Source organism: Salmo trutta, chromosome 5, assembly GCF_901001165.1.
Source record: "Salmo trutta chromosome 5, fSalTru1.1, whole genome shotgun sequence".
NCBI lineage: Eukaryota > Metazoa > Chordata > Actinopteri > Salmoniformes > Salmonidae > Salmo > Salmo trutta.
This window is the reverse complement of record NC_042961.1, coordinates 5,530,420-5,549,384: the sequence shown is the minus strand read 5'-3', so window position 1 is coordinate 5,549,384 and position 18,965 is coordinate 5,530,420. Positions and strand designations below refer to the sequence as shown.

General features: G+C 44.6%; 1 protein-coding gene across 1 annotated transcript in view; it reads left to right on the top strand.

Moving 5' to 3' along the window:
• LOC115193556 (transmembrane protein 150A) overlaps positions 1–18,965 on the top strand; it is a 44,615-nt gene that overhangs the window by 18,782 nt on the left and 6,868 nt on the right. Inside the window, exons 5-6 of the mRNA XM_029752288.1 lie at positions 4,186–4,253; positions 12,345–12,472. Of these exons, the coding sequence (XP_029608148.1) occupies positions 4,186–4,253; positions 12,345–12,472 (196 nt within the window). The remainder of the gene's footprint in view (positions 1–4,185; positions 4,254–12,344; positions 12,473–18,965) is intronic.

Here is an 18,965-nt window from a genome sequence, read left to right as displayed (position 1 = left end):
CACACACACACACACACACACACACTAAAAAGCATGCACCTAAACACTCGGACACTAAAAAGCGCGCACACACACAGGAATTCCCCAGAAAAGAGCAGTCAGTTTTCCGATGGGGGTTGAGATAATTAAGAGACGTGTGCTTTGTTTAGCCTCTCCCATCCCCAGAGCCTTCAACTTCAGAGAACTGTTAAGGAATGTAAATATATGGTTTCTATAGAAGACTTGGAGAAAGTAAATATATGGTTTCTATAGCAGTTGTGACTATATATATATATATATATATTGCTCAAAAAAATAAAGGGAACACTTAAACAACACCATCCTAGATCTGAATGAAAGAAATAATCTTATTAAATACTTTTTTCTTTACATAGTTGAATGTGCTGACAATAAAATCACACAAAAATAATCAATGGAAATCCAATTTATCAACCCATGGAGGTCTGGATTTGGAGTCGCACTCAAAATTAAAGTGGAAAACCACACTATAGGCTGATCAAACTTTGATGTAATGTCCTTAAAACAAGTCAAAATGAGCCTCAGTAGTGTGTGTGGCCTCCACGTGCCTGTATGACCTCCCTACAATGCCTGGGCATGCTCCTGATGAGGTGGCGGATGGTCTCCTGAGGGATCTCCTCCCAGACCTGGACTAAAGTATCCGCCAACTCCTGGACAGTCTGTGGTGCAACGTGGCGTTGGTGGATGGAGCGAGACATGATGTCCCAGATGTGCTCAATTGGATTCAGGTCTGGGGAACGGGCGGGCCAGTCCATAGCATCAATGCCTTCCTCTTGCAGGAACTGCTGACACACTCCAGCCACATGAGGTCTAGCATTGTCTTGCATTAGGAGGAACCCAGGGCCAACCGCACCAGCATATGGTCTCACAAGGGGTCTGAGGATCTCATCTTGGTACCTAATGGCAGTCAGGCTACCTCTGGCGAGCACATGGAGGGCTGTGCGGCCCCCCCAAAGAAATGCCACCCCACACCATGACTGACCCACCGCCAAACCGGTCATGCTGGAGGATGTTGCAGGCAGAAGAACGTTCTCCACGGCGTCTTCAGACTCTGTCACGTCTGTCACGTGCTCAGTGTGAACCTGCTTTCATCTGTGAAGAGCACAGGGTGCCAGTGGCAAATTTGCCAATCTTGGTGTTCTCTGGCAAATGCCAAACGTCCTGCACGGTGTAAGCACAACCCCCACCTGTGGACGTCGGGCCCTCATACCACCCTCATGGAGTCTGTTTCTGACCGTTTGAGCAGACATGCACATTTGTGGCCTGCTGGAGGTAATTTTGCAGGGCTCTGGCAGTGCTCCTCCTGCTCCTCCTTGCACAAAGGCGGAGGTAGCGGTCCTGCTGCTGGGTTGTTGCCCTCCTACGGCCTCCTCCACGTCTCCTGATGTACTGGCCTGTCTCCTGGTAGCACCTCCATGCTCTGGACACTACGCTGACACACAGCAAACCTTCTTGCCACAGCTCGCATTGATGTGCCATCCTGGATGAGCTGCAGTGCCTGAGCCACTTGTGTGGGTTGTAGACTCCGTCTCATGCTACCAGTAGAGTGAAAGCACCGCCAGCATTCAAAAGTGACCAAAACATCAGCCAGGAAGCATAGGAACTGAGAAGTGGTCTGTGGTCACCACCTGCAGAACCACTCCTTTATTGGGGGTGTCTTGCTTATTGCCTATAATTTCCACCTGTTGTCTATTCCATTTGCACAACAGCATGTGCAATTTATTGTCAATCAGTGTTGCTTCCTAAGTGGACAGTTTGATTTCACAGAAGTGTGATTGACTTGGAGTTACATTGTGTTGTTTAAGTGTTCCCTTTTTATTTTTTTGAGCAGTGTATTATATGGTATTGAAAAAGCTTACAGGATAACTGGCTCCAACCTCTAGAAGTTGCAATTACTCTTTCATGGTTCTATAATCAAGCTGTGAATGAGAGAAAGGGTTGGGTGTGTGCGCTTGCTTGCTTTTTAGTGTGTGTCTCTGAGACAGTGGTGAGGTCCAGCCAGCTGAGGGCTTGGTCTTAACAGGAGACAGAACCAGGCAGACGGGTGCAAGCTCGCAGGCAGGTATTATGACTGATTGCCTCACCCCTACAATATCTGGTTTCCCCCTTCACCTTTCTAGGAAGGGTCGGAGAGTAGGTGAAAGGCTAGAACAGTAGGTGAAAAGTCAAATGCTATGTTATAGCAGAGAATGACACTCAGACCTTTTCTCAATTGGAGCTGCTTGATTCCTCCCATCCTTTCCTCCATCCTCTCCTTGCCTCTTTTGGAAAAAGGTCAAAGGTAATTGAGGAGGCAAGGAAACAAACAAATTACTCTCCTTGTTTCAAGTGTTTACATCCAGTGCCTTTTGTAAAGTATTCAGACCCCTTGACCTTTTCCACATTTTGTTACATCACAACCTTATTCTAAAATTGATTAAATAAAACATTTTCCTCAGAAATCTACACACAATACCCCATATTGACAAAGAAAAAACATTCTTAAATGGAAGAAGTTTGGAATCACCAAGACTCTTCCTAGATTTGGCCGCCCGGCCAAACTAAGCAATTGAGGGAGAAGGGCCTTGGTCAGAGAGGTGACCAAGAACCGATGGTCACTCTGACAGAGCTCATGAGTTCCTTTCTGGAGATGGGAGAACCTTCCAGAAGGACAACTATCTCTACAGCACTCCACCAATCAGGCGTTTATGGTAGTGGCCAGATGGAAGCCACTCCCCAGTAAAAGGTACATGACAGCCTGCTTGGAGTTTGCCGAAAGGCACTTAAAGACTGACTGTGAGAAACAAGATTCTCTAGTCTGATGAAACCAAGATTGAACTCTTTGGCCTGAACGCCAAGTGTCACATCTGGATGAAACCTGGCACTATCCCTACGGTAATGCATGGTGGTGGGAGAATCAGGCTGTGGGGATGTTTTTCAGAGCCAAGGACTGGGAAACTAGTCAGGATCGAGGGAAATATGAATGGAGCAAAGTACAGAGAGATCCTTGATGAAAACCTGCTCCAGAGCACTCAGGACCACAGACTGGGGTGAAGGTTCACCTTCCAACAAGACAACGACCTTAAGCACACAGCCAAGACAATGCAGAAGTGGCTTCAGGACAAGTCTCTGAATGTCCTTGATTGGCACAGCCAGAGCCCGGACGTGAACCCGATCAAACATCTTTGGAGAGACCTGAAAATAGCTGTGCAGCAACGCTCCCCATCCAACCTGCCAGAGCTTGAGTGGATCTGCAAAGAAGAATGGGAGAAACTCCCCAAATACACGTGTGCCAAGCTTGTAGCATCATACCCATGAAGACTTGAAGAATTGCTGCCAAGGTGCTTCAACAAAGTACTGAGTAAAGGGTCTGAATACTTTTCAGTTTTTTTTTTATTCTTTTGCTTAAATGTCTAAACCTGTTTTTGCTTTGTCATTATGGGGTATTGTGTGTAGATTGATGAGGGAAAAGTCAAGGGGTCTGATTTTTATATTTTAATTTCACCTTTATTTAACTAGGCAAGTCAGTTAAGAACTAATTCTTATTTACAATGACGGCCTACACCGGCGTAACCCGGACGACACTGGGCCAAATGTGCGCCGCCCTATGGGACTCCCAATCACGGCCGGTTGTGATACAGCCTGGATTCGAACCAGGGTGTCTGTAGTGACGCCTCTAGCACTGAGTTGCAGTGCCTTAGACCGCTGCGCCACTCGGGAGACCTGTCCAAAGGCACTGTAGATAGAATTGCAAAATACATCAAATGTAGTATAATAATTTTTAACTATATGTGGCAGTCATTTTATAGACAAAAGTATAAATAAGTAGCGTATCATTTTTAAATGTGCATGCTTTTCCCTCCAAGAAAACAATAGCTGTTTCAAAGGGGGTGTGGCTGACTTCAAAATTCTTCAATGGTAGGATACACCTGAGAATCATCCGCCAGAGGAGGCAATCGAGGAGACGAGCGAACTCCTTTGTTCACCTGTTAACAAATTGACACTCCATATGTCGACCACTTATCCGTTTCCTGGTCACAGATGAGAGGAGGACAGAGGAGTTGAGGAGAGGACAGACTTTTACCCAATTGAGAAAAGGCTGACACGCACAGAGAGACACTGATTTTTTTTTTGCCCGTGATCTAATTGGTCTTTTGAACTGCATTGTTGTCCTGTTTCCTTCTACAGTAAATGTGGGACTCTTCCTCCAGAAAGCTGCTTCTTCAGCCTCATCTGCAGCGCTGGATCCTTCATGGGTGAGTCTCTGTCTACACACATGAACTGATCTGGGTTCTCAGTTAATTAACTAAAGTTAACTTTTTGTAATATACATACTTTTGTTGTTAAAAAGCATTCAAAATACACTGAAAACATCATATATATATATATATATATATATATATATATACTGCTCAAAAAAATAAAGGGAACACTTAAACAACACAATGTAACTCCAAGTCAATCACACTTCTGTGAAATCAAACTGTCCACTTAGGAAGCAACACTGATTGACAATAAATTTCACATGCTGTTGTGCAAATGGAATAGACAACAGGTGGAAATTATAGGTAATTAGCAAGACACCCCCAATAAAGGAGTGGTTCGGCAGGTGGGGACCACAGACAACTTCTCAGTTCCTATGCTTCCTGGCTGATGTTTTGGTCACTTTTGAATGCTGGCGGTGCTTTCACTCTAGTGGTAGCATGAGACGGAGTCTACAACCCACACAAGTGGCTCAGGTAGTGCAGCTCATCCAGGATGGCACATCAATGCGAGCTGTGGCAAGAAGGTTTGCTGTGTCTGTCAGCGTAGTGTCCAGACCATGGAGGCGCTACCAGGAGACAGGCCAGTACATCAGGAGACGTGGAGGAGGCCGTAGGAGGGCAACAACCCAGCAGCAGGACCGCTACCTCCGCCTTTGTGCAAGAAGGAGCACTGCCAGAGCCCTGCAAAATGACCTCCAGCAGGCCACAAATGTGCATGTGTCTGCTCAAACGGTCAGAAACAGACTCCATGAGGGTGGTATGAGGGCCCGACGTACACAGGTGGGGGTTGTGCTTACAGCCCAACACCGTGAAGGACGTTTGGCATTTGCCAGAGAACACCAAGATTGGCAAATTTGCCACTGGCGCCCTGTGCTCTTCACAGATGAAAGCAGGTTCACACTGAGCACGTGACAGAGTCTGAAGACGCCGTGGAGAACGTTCTGCTGCCTGCAACATCCTCCAGCATGACCGGTTTGGCGGTGGGTCAGTCATGGTGTGGGGTGGCATTTCTTTGGGGGGGCCGCACAGCCCTCCATGTGCTCGCCAGAGGTAGCCTGACTGCCATTAGGTACCGAGATGAGATCCTCAGACCCCTTGTGAGACCATATGCTGGTGCGGTTGGCCCTGGGTTCCTCCTAACGCATGACAATGCTAGACCTCATGTGGCTGGATTCTGTCAGCAGTTCCAGCAAGATGAAGGCATTGATGCTATGGACTGGCCCGCCCGTTCCCCAGACCTGAATCCAATTGAGCACATCTGGGACATCATGTCTCGCTCCATCCACCAACGCCACGTTGAACCACAGACTGTCCAGGAGTTGGCGGATGCTTTAGTCCAGGTCTGGGAGGAGATCCCTCAGGAGACCATCCGCCACCTCATCAGGAGCATGCCCAGGTGTTGTAGGGAGGTCATTCAGGCACGTGGAGGCCACACACACTACTGAGCCTCCTTTTGACTTGTTTTAAGGACATTACATCAAAGTTGGATCAGCCTGTAGTGTGGTTTTCCACTTTAATTTTGAGTGTGACTCCAAATCCAGACCTCCATGGGTTGATAAATTGGATTTCCATTGATTATTTTTGTGTGATTTTGTTGTCAGCACATTCAACTATGTAAAGAAAAAAGTACTTAATAAGATTATTTCATTCATTCAGATCTAGGATGTGTTGTTTAAGTGTTCCCTTTACACGCGCATGCATGCATGCATGCCTACATACAGCTAAAAACAATGCAATGGCACAACAAGTTGACTTTGAGGTAAAAAAAAAGTGTGCTTTGTCAATGTACCTGTTTTTGCTGGCTGTTACTTTGGACAAAATCAGGATGTCAATATTCTTGTAAGGCTTTTTGTATAATCTTAAATTACAGGGCAATTTTCGCAAATCCTGCGATAAACTTCATAAAATGTTGGAATTGTTTAACAGCCCTAGAACGCATACATCATGTGCACGTGTCGTGCCGTGTGTGTCGGCAGTTTGAGTCTAACAGCTCCAGTCAATGATTCCCAGCTGTGGCTGAGCCCACTCCATTGACGCACAGCCCTGGGCATGCATGTGTCTGTTCCAGGGCGGCCGGACGTAATGCCAAGCATCAGAGAGCCAGCTCTGCTTTGTGTCTGTGTATGCCTGTGTTCATAGTTGTGTGTTTCCGTGTCCCTACCCTACTCTCAGGGTAGAGGAGGCTTAATGATGACCACTGCTATTTAAGGTCTGCTGGCTGGCTATAGCAGCTTTTAAAGCCAGACTCTGTAAGTCCAAAATAAAATTTAACTATTTTTCTGGTTTAATATACAGTACCAGTCAAAAGTTTGGACATACCAGAGTTTTTTGTTTTTTGTACTATTTTCTATATTGTAGAATAATAGTGCAGACCTAAACTATGAAATAACACATGGAATCATGTAGTAACCACTTTTTTTTTAAACATATCAAAATATATTTGAGATTCTTCAAAGTAGCCAGCCTTTGCCTTGACAGCTTTGCACACTCTTGGCATTCTCTCAATCAGCTTCATGAAGTAGTCACCTGGAATGCATTTCAATTAACAGGCGTGCCTTAAGTTTATTTGTGGAATTTATTTCCTTAATGCATTTGAGCCAATCAGTTGTGTTGTGACAAGGTAGGGTTAGCAAACAGAAGATAGCCCTATTTGGTAAAAGACCGAGTCCATATTATGGCAAGAACAGCTCAGATAAGCAAAGAGAAACAGTCCATTACTTTAAGATATGAAGGTCGGTCAATCCAGGAAATTTCAATAACATTGAAAGTTTCTTCAAGTGCAGTCGCAAAAACCATCGAGCGCTATGATGAAACTGGCTCTCATGAGGACTGCCACAGGAAAGGAAGACCCAGAGTTACCTCTGCTGCAGAGGACAAGTTCATTAGAGTTACTAGCCTCAGAAATTGTCATGGTTCCATTTTAGCTCATATGGTGTTCTCAATTTGTATGAGTGATTTGGGAAATGGGATGCAACCAGCAAAGTTGCATCTATATGTAGATAGTCATATATTCCAGACTGCTTTATAGTTACTGCAGGCCTCCCTTATGGTCTCAAACTGGTCTTGAATCTACAAAAAACACATTTCATGAACTTTACCAGAGCTCGCACTCAGCCAGAGAAGGTTAACATTGTCACATTTGGTGGCTTATCCATTGAAAATGTGTCATCCTACAAATACCTTTGGTATATGATTGGATGACAAGTTGTCCTTTTAAAGTTTATATGGATAATCTTGTGAGAAAGCTTGAATTTAAATTGGGTTGTTATTTTCGTAATAAGGCTTGCTTTCCAGTTATGGCTAGAAAGAACCTTGTTTAGAGTACAGGCCTCGGTGTAACGCTCATTCCTTCGACGATGAACGCGAATCCGACCATCACCCCTGGCGAGACAAAACTGTGACTCGTCAGTGAAGAGCACTTTTTGCCATTCCTGTCTGGTCCAGTGACGGTGGGTTTGTGCCCATAGGCGACGTTGTTGCCGGTGATGTCTGGTGAGGACCTGCCTTTACAACAGCCTGCAAGCCCTCAGGCCAGCCCCTCTCAGCCTATTGCAGACAGTCAGCACTGATGCAGGGATTGTGTGTTCCTGGTGTAACTCGGGCAGTTGTTGTTGCCATCCTGTACCTGTTCCGCAGGTATGAGGTTCGGATGTACTGATCCTGTGCAGGTTTTGTTACACGTGGTCTGCCACTGTGGGGATGATCAGCTGTCCGTCCTGTCTCCCTGTAGCGCTGTCTTAGGCGTCTCACAGTACGGACATGGCAATTTATTGCCCTGGCCACATCTGCAGTCCTCATGCCTAAGGCACGTTCACGCAGATGAGCAGGGACCCTGGGCATCTTTATTTTTTGGTGTTTTTCAGAGTCAGTAGAAAGGCCTCTAGTGTCCTAAGTTTTCATAACTGTGACCTTAATTGCCTACTGTTAGTGTCTTAACGACTGTTCCACAGGTGCATGTTCATTAATTGTTTAATGTTCATTAAACAAGCATGGTAAAGTGTTTAAACCCTTAACTTCACAGATTTTAATTAGTAAAAATCCAAATTACAATCATCTTTGAAAGACATTATTTTTTTTTTTATCTAGTTATATCCCCCTCATTATGAACCAGGCTCATTATAAATGAGAGCTGGGTGATACAGAATAAAAGCGTTATTAAGCTGACAAATGCATGTCGAAACGGTTAATAATAAAGCATATAATATATTGGCTCGCAAACAAATCGATCCACATACACATTGCTTGCAAATGTGCATAGCCTACTGGTGGGCTATGCTAAGTAAACATTCACACACTTACTTGCAAACTTTGCTGGGCTAGCTAGCTGGCTGGCTGACTAGCTAGCTAATTGTTTTCCTCTTGGATGTTGAGTTTGCTATTGGAAACTTTTGATGGCAAATTTATGTTATAATTCAACCCTATAGATGCTGAGGGTCGACTTTTCCAGGCAAGTGTTTGCACTGCAAGAGATCAAGCAGATAACGGCTTTACCGTTGCACCGCAGTTGGAGGCCTATATTGTAGAACTTGACTGTGTAAAATAGAATTCCATTTTATTGCTCTAACGTTCATAGCTTACTCCACTTGTAAATTTGAATTGTTATGATGCAGTAGAGTAGCCTACATGCTTGTTGTATGCTACAAGAAAACGAGAACCCCAGCTGTCTGATACTGACTGATGGAAGGGTGGCTGGCCCAGCTGTCTTATACTGACTGATGGAAGGGTGGTTGGCCCAGCTGTGTGATACTGACTGATGGAAGGGTGGCTGGCCCAGCTGTCTGATACTGACTGATGGAAGGGTGGCTGGCCCAGCGGCCACTTGAATTCTCAGAGCACGTTATGACGTCTAGCCTGGGTTTGATTGCATTGTCTTGCCTGAGTTTGTTTTGTCGCCCCGTCTGTTTGGTATTTCACCATCACAAATAACGTAAATGTGACTTACTAAGTTTAAAGTCGTAGTTCACCCAAAAGGGTTTAGTTTCTCTGGCACTGTTTCCACATGCTAATGTTTTAGCATTTGTTGCACAAATCCAATTCAAGTCATGGGACCCATATTGTCATTTTTCACGAATGTTCAACGATTAGTGACTCTGAGCTTCACAATCAATTTGACATACTTTTGGATGATTTGAACAAAAGCTAATATTGGTAATGTGGAATTAGTGCCAGGGAAACTAAACCAAAGCATGAATTGCTGTCATACCCTGTCCATGGTCTGCTTACAGGGTAAGGAAGCCAATATGTCATTTTGTAATTTGGGTGAACTATCCCTTGAACATGACATATTTTAGTGCAGGAATGCGACCCAAATGACACACTATTCCCTACAGTGCACTACTCAGAGTGGACTACTTTTGACCAGGGCCCTATGTAGGAAATAGGGTGCCATTTGGGACGTAGCCCAGGACATTTGTCCCTCCCGGAGCCTCGATAAGCGCTTTCCCCCACTTAACTTAACTCTGACTTGACCCCACAGAGAACCGAGATTGCTTAACTTAGCTCTGACGTGAGAACACAGATAGCCAGTCACTCCATATTGGGTAGAAAACGGGGAGAGGGAGCTATAGAGGGTCGTAATGAATAGGAGAAACATTGCTTTAGTTTAGATCAAGGCGTCAGGGAACTGCTTCTTTAGGGTGTGTAGCAGCTGAGTTTTTAGAGGATGCGTCATTCCATTTGATTTACTTTTTACTTTTTGACTGCAACCCTTTTGATTTGAACAGAACTTTCCATACGTATTTGCCCATGGAAGAAGTGGTCAGAAAGTGACTTTTTAGATCTGAATAGCAAAACATTCAGAAGATAGAAGTGCCCAAAGTTGACCCATTTTTGCATACCCCACCACACCATGAGACATCCATGTCTTCGTCACTGGAAAATATCAACTGTGGAGTTTAATATCATTTAAAAGCTTACAAAAGGGTTTTCAAACTATTTGATAATGGAATTATGCAATTTTTCATCATCTGAGGTGTTTGTTGTGGCGCAGCATACTCTCGAATACAGGGTGTGTCTTGCTCAAAGCCATGGCTCAGGTTCCCCTTCTCCTACCTGAGTTCAGAGAGAACCAGAGCAACCCGTCGAGTAGTGGGGAGAGCGGGTTAGGGGGAGGAACAGAAACAGGCACATGATGTTCTGTGGTTGGGGCACGTTTACTTTAATTTGGTATTAGCTGTTGTAAATGTCCATAGCCATGTTCTTCAATGCAATGACAGGGTCATTCATTAGAGCACTCATTTCAAACAAAGTTTTGCAATGGAAAATGAAAACAAGCTTTTATTTTCTCCCTGTTTCAGTCCAGTTTTCTTCTAGCTAGTGAACCTTGTTCAGAGGTGCTACAGTATGTCCTTCCATGGTAACATGGCGGTCACTGCAGGTGCTTACTCATCAATTGCTTTAATACACATTCTGAGCCTGCCTTTTGAATCTATTATGAGATGACCGGTATTCTCAGAGAAGGATACTGTTGCTATCGTTAACGCCACTGAATGTACTGCCGGAGATGTTCAGACGTTTTCAGGGGGAAATGTATATTTGATTATCAAACTTCAACATGTTTAAGCATTAAAAGCCTACGGTAGGGTCAAGCACTGTTGAAGACTTCAATACGTAAACTGTTGCTTTTAAATAAATACACAGCTGGACCTTATTGACGAAGACTGCTAGCTAGGCAACCAGCCAGTGCACAGACCAGACAGACACTGTAATTGAATGCAGTAAATGCCAATTAGCTTTCTTTCTCCTCAGTGTTTTCTGTTGAATAGAAACCAGAACACAGAGAGAGAAATAAGGCACCATTTCCTTTTCCTACTAGCCCAGAGACAAGGCGGTTTATTTTTCCATGCTTGTAACTTACCTCACTTCTCTGAAATGACTTGGGTGCACTGAACACACACATGCGCGTAGGCAACACACACACACACACACACACACACACACACACACACACACACACACACACACACACATTGAAACCCCATTTTATTTTCTTCTTACCAATGTCTGTGTGTCTTAAGCTTAATGCCCTGCGGCAGGGGAACTCTAGCTACCTGCTTTTGTTGGTCTGTTCTTTCATAACATCACTCTGCCCCTAGGTGTATGTTTACTGCCAGAATTCCTTCTGTCCCATAATGTATGTTTAAGTTATTAACAGAACTGTGATGCTTTTGTCTTCTCTCGGTCTTTGTCCAGTCTGTGGTGCTTTTGTCTTCCCTCAGTCTTTGTCCAGACTGTGTGTCCTGTAGTGACGCCAGGCAGGGTTGGCACAGCAACACCCATACCAACACCTGTCTGGGCTTAGCAACAATGGTATTTTGACCCACCACTGAGGAGACCCTAACCTACCTTAAGGAGCCTGTGGTGGAGGCCCTACTTCAACACTACTAGTCCTTCCCGCCTTGGAACAGCCCCTGTTCATTAGGGATTTAACAGATAAAAAAGACTGAAACAGGGAGGCATTTTGTGGGCTTGTGCAATTTAGAAAAAAATTGTTTTTCTGTTGCAAAATATATATATTTTAGAAATTCTGTTGCGTGCCCTCATGAACATGACCCGGGCATCTCAGCTTGAGGTCACGACACAAGGGGCTCCTAGTTCTCTACCCACCTCCCTCTCTCCTTCCCACTCTCCCCTTCCTCCTTCCCAGTCTCTCGTCGTCCCTCACTCTCTCCCCTTCCTCCCACTCTCGCTCCACTCTTCCTTCCCTCACAGCTATCTTCAATTAGGCAGGTACAATGAAGCCCAAACAGAGACCAGTGTAGCATGTCTGCATTAGTGACAGTACAACCAGTCCAAACCCATTAGCAATGACCCCTCGGTCTGTACCCCTTTCCTTTTCTTTCTCTCCTATTTCACTACTGTAACTCACCTGGTCTCTCTCTCTCTCTCTCTCTCTCTCACTCACTCACTCTCTCACTCTCTCACTCTCTCACTCTCTCACTCTCTCACTCTCTCACTTCACTAGTGTAACTCCTCTGGTCTCTCCTTCACCCTTCCCTATTCTTCCCCCTCCCGTCCCTAGTATTGTCACCTCGTGAAGTTCCTGGAAGCCATTGGAAAAACTCTCTCGCTCTCTCTCTACAGTGATGGTGATAGTATTCCTACGTTATGCCCATGTGATAGAGAAGTATCAGAACTGTGTGTTGAACACAGCGGGCCTATCCACCGGCTGGATCTGTGCTGCAGGACTCATCATGATTGGCAACTTCCAGGTACGTGCGTTCAGCAACACAACTGTTTCACACTCTTCATCTGTCCCTACCTCTCCTCTCCTCTCCTCTGGTGCCCCAACCCTTTTCTATTCTTTCCATCTCTCCTCCCTCTCCTCCCTCTGCTGGTGCCTCTGCATTCCAGACCTGCTTCATGTTGTAGTTATGGACCACTCACATATGGGCACACACAGCCACTGATATGTGTGTGTGTATATATGTGTGTATATATATATATATATATATACATACACACACACACACACACACACACACACACACACACACACACACACACACTATTAGGGTAGTTAGTGAGGCATCCCACCTTAATTCCTGCCCTGTGGTTGTTTAGTTTTTCAGGACATAGTTTCTGCAAGTCTAAATATTTGGAACTTTGGCACCGTGCGAGCGACTTGGCATCAATTTGGGGTACTATAGGAGGGTTGCCATAGAGACTAGTGGAGGAAGGGGGGGGGTTCCTTAACATTCAGTACATTAGGCCTTTGCCTGCAATCAGTTATGTCTGAATGACTTCCTCCCTCTTTCCCTCTCTCCATTTATCCTAATATCGCTCTGTCTATCCCTACTCTATACTAGGCTTGTAAAATTCTGCAAACATTCATAAAATTCCCAGGTATTTCAGAGAACGGTGATTCGTAGACCGAGGATTACCTACTTGCTTTTCCCCTCCTGACTTCAGGAATCCTCCACCAGGATTAAAAAAAAATAAAAAAAATTGCAGGTCTACTGCTTACTCTCTGGGCGTTCAGGGCTCTGGGCAGTGTGTTTGTGGAAGGAAGTGGTTGTGTGTGTGTGTAGGATGTTTCTACCCTAAATGCCAGACATGGAGTCTTCATAACAGAACTGGAGAGGAGAGGTGTGTGTGTGTGTAGGATGTTTCTACCCTAAATGCCAGACATGGACTCTTCATAACAGAACTGGAGAGGAGCGGTGTAAAGCTGACACCTTCACTACTCCCCTGATTCTCCTTAAGGCGTCTGCATACTAGGTTCGGGTTGCTCCTTGCAGAACTCGACTAGGAGACGTGAACGTCTGTTACTCGCATACTCCCTTAAAAGACCTTCCCTTGAAAAACGAGAAAAGCGGCAATAGTACTGTTTGTCCCACTTGAGTCACCGTAGCCAGTATACACATCCTCAAAATATTCCGAATTAATCTATGGTAACTCAAAGAATTCTGTAATTCATTTAATCTTTTTTTGCAGAGGTCTTCCCTCTACCAACTCTGGTGACTCAGCAAAAATAGACGACGTTGTTACTTCCATGGGTATTTACTGTACGTCTCTGAGCTTTCTGTCCTTCCTTGAAATGAACACCCACTAAATACACTGAGGGATATTACAGATGGTGCTGAATTGTTTTAGATAATTAATAATAACCTTATTTGTATAGTGCTTTTCAGTACAAGTAACAATGTTTCACACAATAAAATAATTAAATAAAAGCACTTACAAAGGAACGACAGGAGGAATACATTTTTTATATAACTTTTATTTAACTAGGCAAGTCGGTTAAGAACAAATTCTTATTTACTATGACGGCCAAACCCAGACGATGCTGGGTCAATTGTGCGCCGCCCTATGGGACTCCCAATCACGCCCGGATGTGATACAGCCTGGATTCTAACCAGGGACTGTAGTGACACCTCTTGCACTGAGATGCTGTGCCACTCGGGGGCCGGGAGGAAAGATAATTAATGAGAAGCATCCCATTTTTTTACCTAGTCTGCTTGGGATTTGAACAAATTACCTTATGTTACTGGCCCAACGCTCTTAACAGTGAACCTTCTGGCTAACATATTTTATTTTTTCAGGGAATGGATTCTTCTGATGGTGTTTTAGTTGAATGGTTTTAGTTTAATGGTTTTCTTAGCAGCTGCAGAAACCAGAATGCATTTTTAGTCATCATTGGACAGACAAAATAACTGATGATGCCATGCATAAAGAATCTTGTCAGATAAGTGTTTATTGATTAAAATGTTGCAAGAAGAGGGGCAAGGTGCACGAACCAGTAAGATGGATGTGAAACTCTTCAGTATTAGGGCCACTAACATCACCCTTCCACTCTGCTGAAGCTTTTGATAGGGCCTCTTACTCAGGCTCGCACCTCTAACCGCCCCAGAGGAGGCTGGTGTGACGAGCTATAGGAGGACAGGCTCATTGTAGTAGTTGGGCCGGTATGAAACACATCTAACGTATGGAAACAACATGTTTGACTCCGTTCTGTTTCTTCCATTCCAGTCATTACATTAGGCCGTCCTCCTATAGCTTCTCCCACCAGCCTCATCTGAACCACACCTCTTAGAGGCCAGTATAACAGTTTAACACAGTCCCTTGGTTACAGAGTAAGCCTGTCCGGTGGCTCATACACCGTGCCAACTGTGGGTAAGTGTGGGCTATGACAGAGATGAGTTAAAGGCGTCAGCATGCTTCAGTTCGGCTGGCACCTACGGCTAGGCAAACCAAACGAGTGTGCTCGCGTACTCCCTTAGAAGATCTTTGCTTGAAAAACAAGAAGATAGCGGCAATAGTATTGTTTGTCCATTTTGAGACGCCGTAGCCAGTTTACACTTACCTCAAAATAGTCCGAATTAATCTAAGATTTCTTGAGTTGTCATTCATTTTTACGTTTTTTGTAGAGGAGATCTTAGTCACGCAATTTTAAATCTAAGATGTTTGGTGCAGTTTTTCTAAATAAAACAATGCATGAAAACGACTTGTCTCTTGTTGAATGACAACAAACACACTTCATTGAAGAATCCCTACTGTTGACCAATCACCAAAAAAAGGGCATAGACTTCGGAGACTGAAGTTTGGCTTGCTTAAGGAAGATTTTTTGTGTGCGCAAACTCCCGAAAAAACCTTTGCAGAAGACCGAAACGATAATATAACTGTTTCAGATGGGAAGCATGCGGACGCCTTTAGCCTGTGTGTGTGTGTGTGTGTGTGTGTGTGTCAAAGCGAAAGTAAGAGCAAAGATTTTTATCACTAAAGCAAGAAACACCACAGCCTGTCGTTTCCTATGGGAACAGATGTCATAGTGGACAGAGCCAAGCAAGGAGGTGGGCAGAGCCAAGCATGAGCTAGCAAGATCCTATTGGCCTGTTCTAGCGTACATCTGTATATTTCTGTTAGGGAACGCCTACTCTGTGACATGGCCGTGTGCAATAACTCAATTTGACTTTGCACTCCTTCTAAACAACGCAATTTTTGAAAACTTTGGCAATGGCAAAAGTCTACAAAACTTAGTCTACTCTGTCTATAACAGATTCTAGTTTTGGGAACAGAAAACTCTATTGAGATCAAATGTTTCATTGATGAGAATATTTGCAGAATGTAGGCCAAAATCCATCTAGTTCCATCTTCTCTCACTGCCTGACAGTGGGCTTCCTCTCACTACCATATTTGGTAGTGAGTGAAAAAGCCAAGCGGATGCTTCATATTTATACATCCAGTGAAATATCGGTCTCATTGTTCGATCTGTGGTAAGAGCAGGGAGTAGCATCAGTGACTCACTTCCCTCTAACCCTCCTATCCTCTGGGGCCTGTCTGCCAGCAGAGTGTTGTGAAAAACTGGGGGGAAATTTAACAGGGGGGGTTTAAGTGAGTCATCACGGCAGGCATGTGTGTTTGTTACAGCCAGGAGCAGACTGTGTGCACGTGTCACAGACCCCATCTGTACCCAATCAGAGCCAGTCTCTGGAACTTTCTGTATTCAATCACCAATCAGAGCCAGTCCCCACCGCAGTAGTGTTGGATGACATTTATTTCTATAAAACTTAATTCATTAAAAAAAATTAGCTGTGCTATGTATGTATATGTGTGTGTGTGTGTATAAATACGTGTATATATATGTTTTTATGTAGCTATACATACACACATTTTATATATATGTATGTATGTATGTATGTATGTATGTATGTATGTATGTATGTATGTATGTATGTATGTATGTATAGCTACATAAATACATAGACATAGCATATTTAACACACATTAGTAGACCAATTTGAAGCAATGAAAATACAATAGGCAGTGTTTGCAGCTGGAACAGTAGCACAAACACTACTAAGATGAAAGCCTCACAGAGAGCATCAGAAACAACACAATCACTAAAAGCACTAGGCTATAATAACACTTTTAGGACATGTTGTGTTATGCAGGGCTCTTTGACTCAGACCCTTTTAGACAGGAGAGGACCTGAAATAGATGGCCCCAGAGACACACACACACACACACCAGGGGTGGATGTGAATAGTACACTTTGGGTGTTCCCTCTGTGGGCGCTGGCCGGGAGAGAGACCACAGGAAAGGAGAGATGAGGGGATGAGGCAGGCAGGCGGGCGGAGGGAGGTGTGAAAGGCATGACTGGTAGTCAGTCTGCTTCTCTCCTAGAGACAACTGAAGGTTCTCTGGGCTACACCTATTTCACCATTCTAATTCTCCCTGTTCTGAATGATCCTTCCTACCTTCTTTCTAAGCCTATTATTTGTTCTCACTATTAAAATCCCCTCTTTTTTTTTCTACGCTCTGCATCGTCCTGGTACTCTATTCCATCCCTTACATGACCTCTGACCTGCTTGTCCCTCTCACATGAAGCAACATTAGCAACAGAATAAATACAGGATATTACCAGTAAACACTTTCAAGAGTTACTTTTGTACTTTATGTCCTCGCGTGGGCGTTAGGTAGCCTAGCGGTTAAGGGCAGGTAGCCTAGCGGTTAAGGGCAGGTAGCCTAGCGGTTAAGGGGCAGGTAGCCTAGCGGTTAAGGGCAGGTAGCCTAGCGGTTAAGGGCAGGTAGCCTAGCGGTTAAGAGCAGGTAGCCTAGCGATTAAGAGCGTTGGGCCAGTAAATGAAAGGTCGCTGGTTCGAATCCCTGAACCAGCTAGGTGAAAAAAATCTGTCGGTGCCCTTGAGCAAGGCACTTAATTGCTCCTGTAAGTCACTCTGGATAAGAGCGTCTGCTAAATGGCTTAAATGTCAGTGTGTTACACAGCCTCTTCACCCTGCCTCCAACAGGTAGATTGATGACATCCTAGCATTTACCGCCTGCCAAAGTCAACTGCAGACTTTGGCTGGGCGGGCAGCATTAGAACGTATGGCTAGCTGAAGGGGTTTACATTGGAAAGACTTGCAGAAAGGCTGTACTTTCCTTTCCTCAACTCTGCTGGTGTCTGTGTGCGCTCTAGTGTGTGACAGCTAAATAGGAAAGTGTTCGACCAGAAGCAATAGGATTTACCTAATGGACACTCTGCTAACGAGGAGAGGAGAGGGATGAGAGGAGGGAGAGGTGTTACTGCACTGCAAGCTGTCTTTATCTGTAACATGTGTTATGTCAACAGTAATTATATACGGAAGCTGTCATCTCTGGCTGTTTTGTCTTTGATTTTATAGGAAGAGCCATAGAGAGAAATGTAATTAATTTGGTCTCTAAGGAAGAGCCTAGAAAACCTACTGTCATTTCATACTGAGTTAGTGACGGCAAAGGAAAGCTGTTACTGTAGCCGAAGCCTTTGGTCTGATAAATTTGTCCCTTGTCTTAGTTAATAATAGCTAGCCTAACTATTGTCATTTTCATATGAATTGTAGTAGTTCTTCGAGAACTACCAATTGCTAAAGGTGACTTGACATACACATACATTTATTCTGTCAGTCCCCTTGGTCTGGTCAGTACCCTGCATTGTTTAAAGCTGCTTTGAGTGTGTGCTGTTCTGTTATCAGGTTCCATCGGCCTGTGTGTGTGTGTGTGTGTGTGTGTGTGTGTGTGTGTGTGGTCACATGCTCCTTTGTGTATTGTGTGTTTCAGCCTGGCAGCGTGATCAAATTCAGGAGGGACAAGGAGGCGTTATACTGTACTGTACCGCTGGCCTCTTTCTCACCTTTCTCCCCCTCTCTTTCTCCCCCTCTCTTTCTCCCCCCCCTCTCTCGCTCTCTCTCGCTCTCTCTCGCTCTCTCTCGCTCTCGCTCGCTCGCTAATTAAATTAATATAGCCCTTCGTATATCAGCTGAAATCTCAAAGTGCTGTACAGAAACCCAGCCTAAAACCCCAAACAGCAAGCAATGCATGTGAAAGAAGCACGGTGGCTAGGAAAAACTCCCTAGGAAAAACTCCCTAGAAAGGCCAAAAACCTAGGAAGAAACCTAGAGAGGAACCAGGCTATGAGGGGTGGCCAGTCCTCTTCTGGCTGTGCCAGGTGGATATTATAACAGAACATGATCAAGATGTTAAAATGTTCATAAATGACCAGCATGGTCAAATAATAATAATCATAGTAGTTGTCGAGGGTGCAACAAGCATGTCCGGTGAACAGGTCAGGGTTCCGTAGCCGCAGGCAGAACAGTTGAAACTGGAGCAGCAGCATGGCCAGGTGGACTGGGGACAGCAAGGAGTCATCATGCCAGGTAGTCCCGAGGCATGGTCCTAGGGCTCAGGTCCTCCGAGAGAAAGAAAGAGAGAAAGAGAGAATTAGAG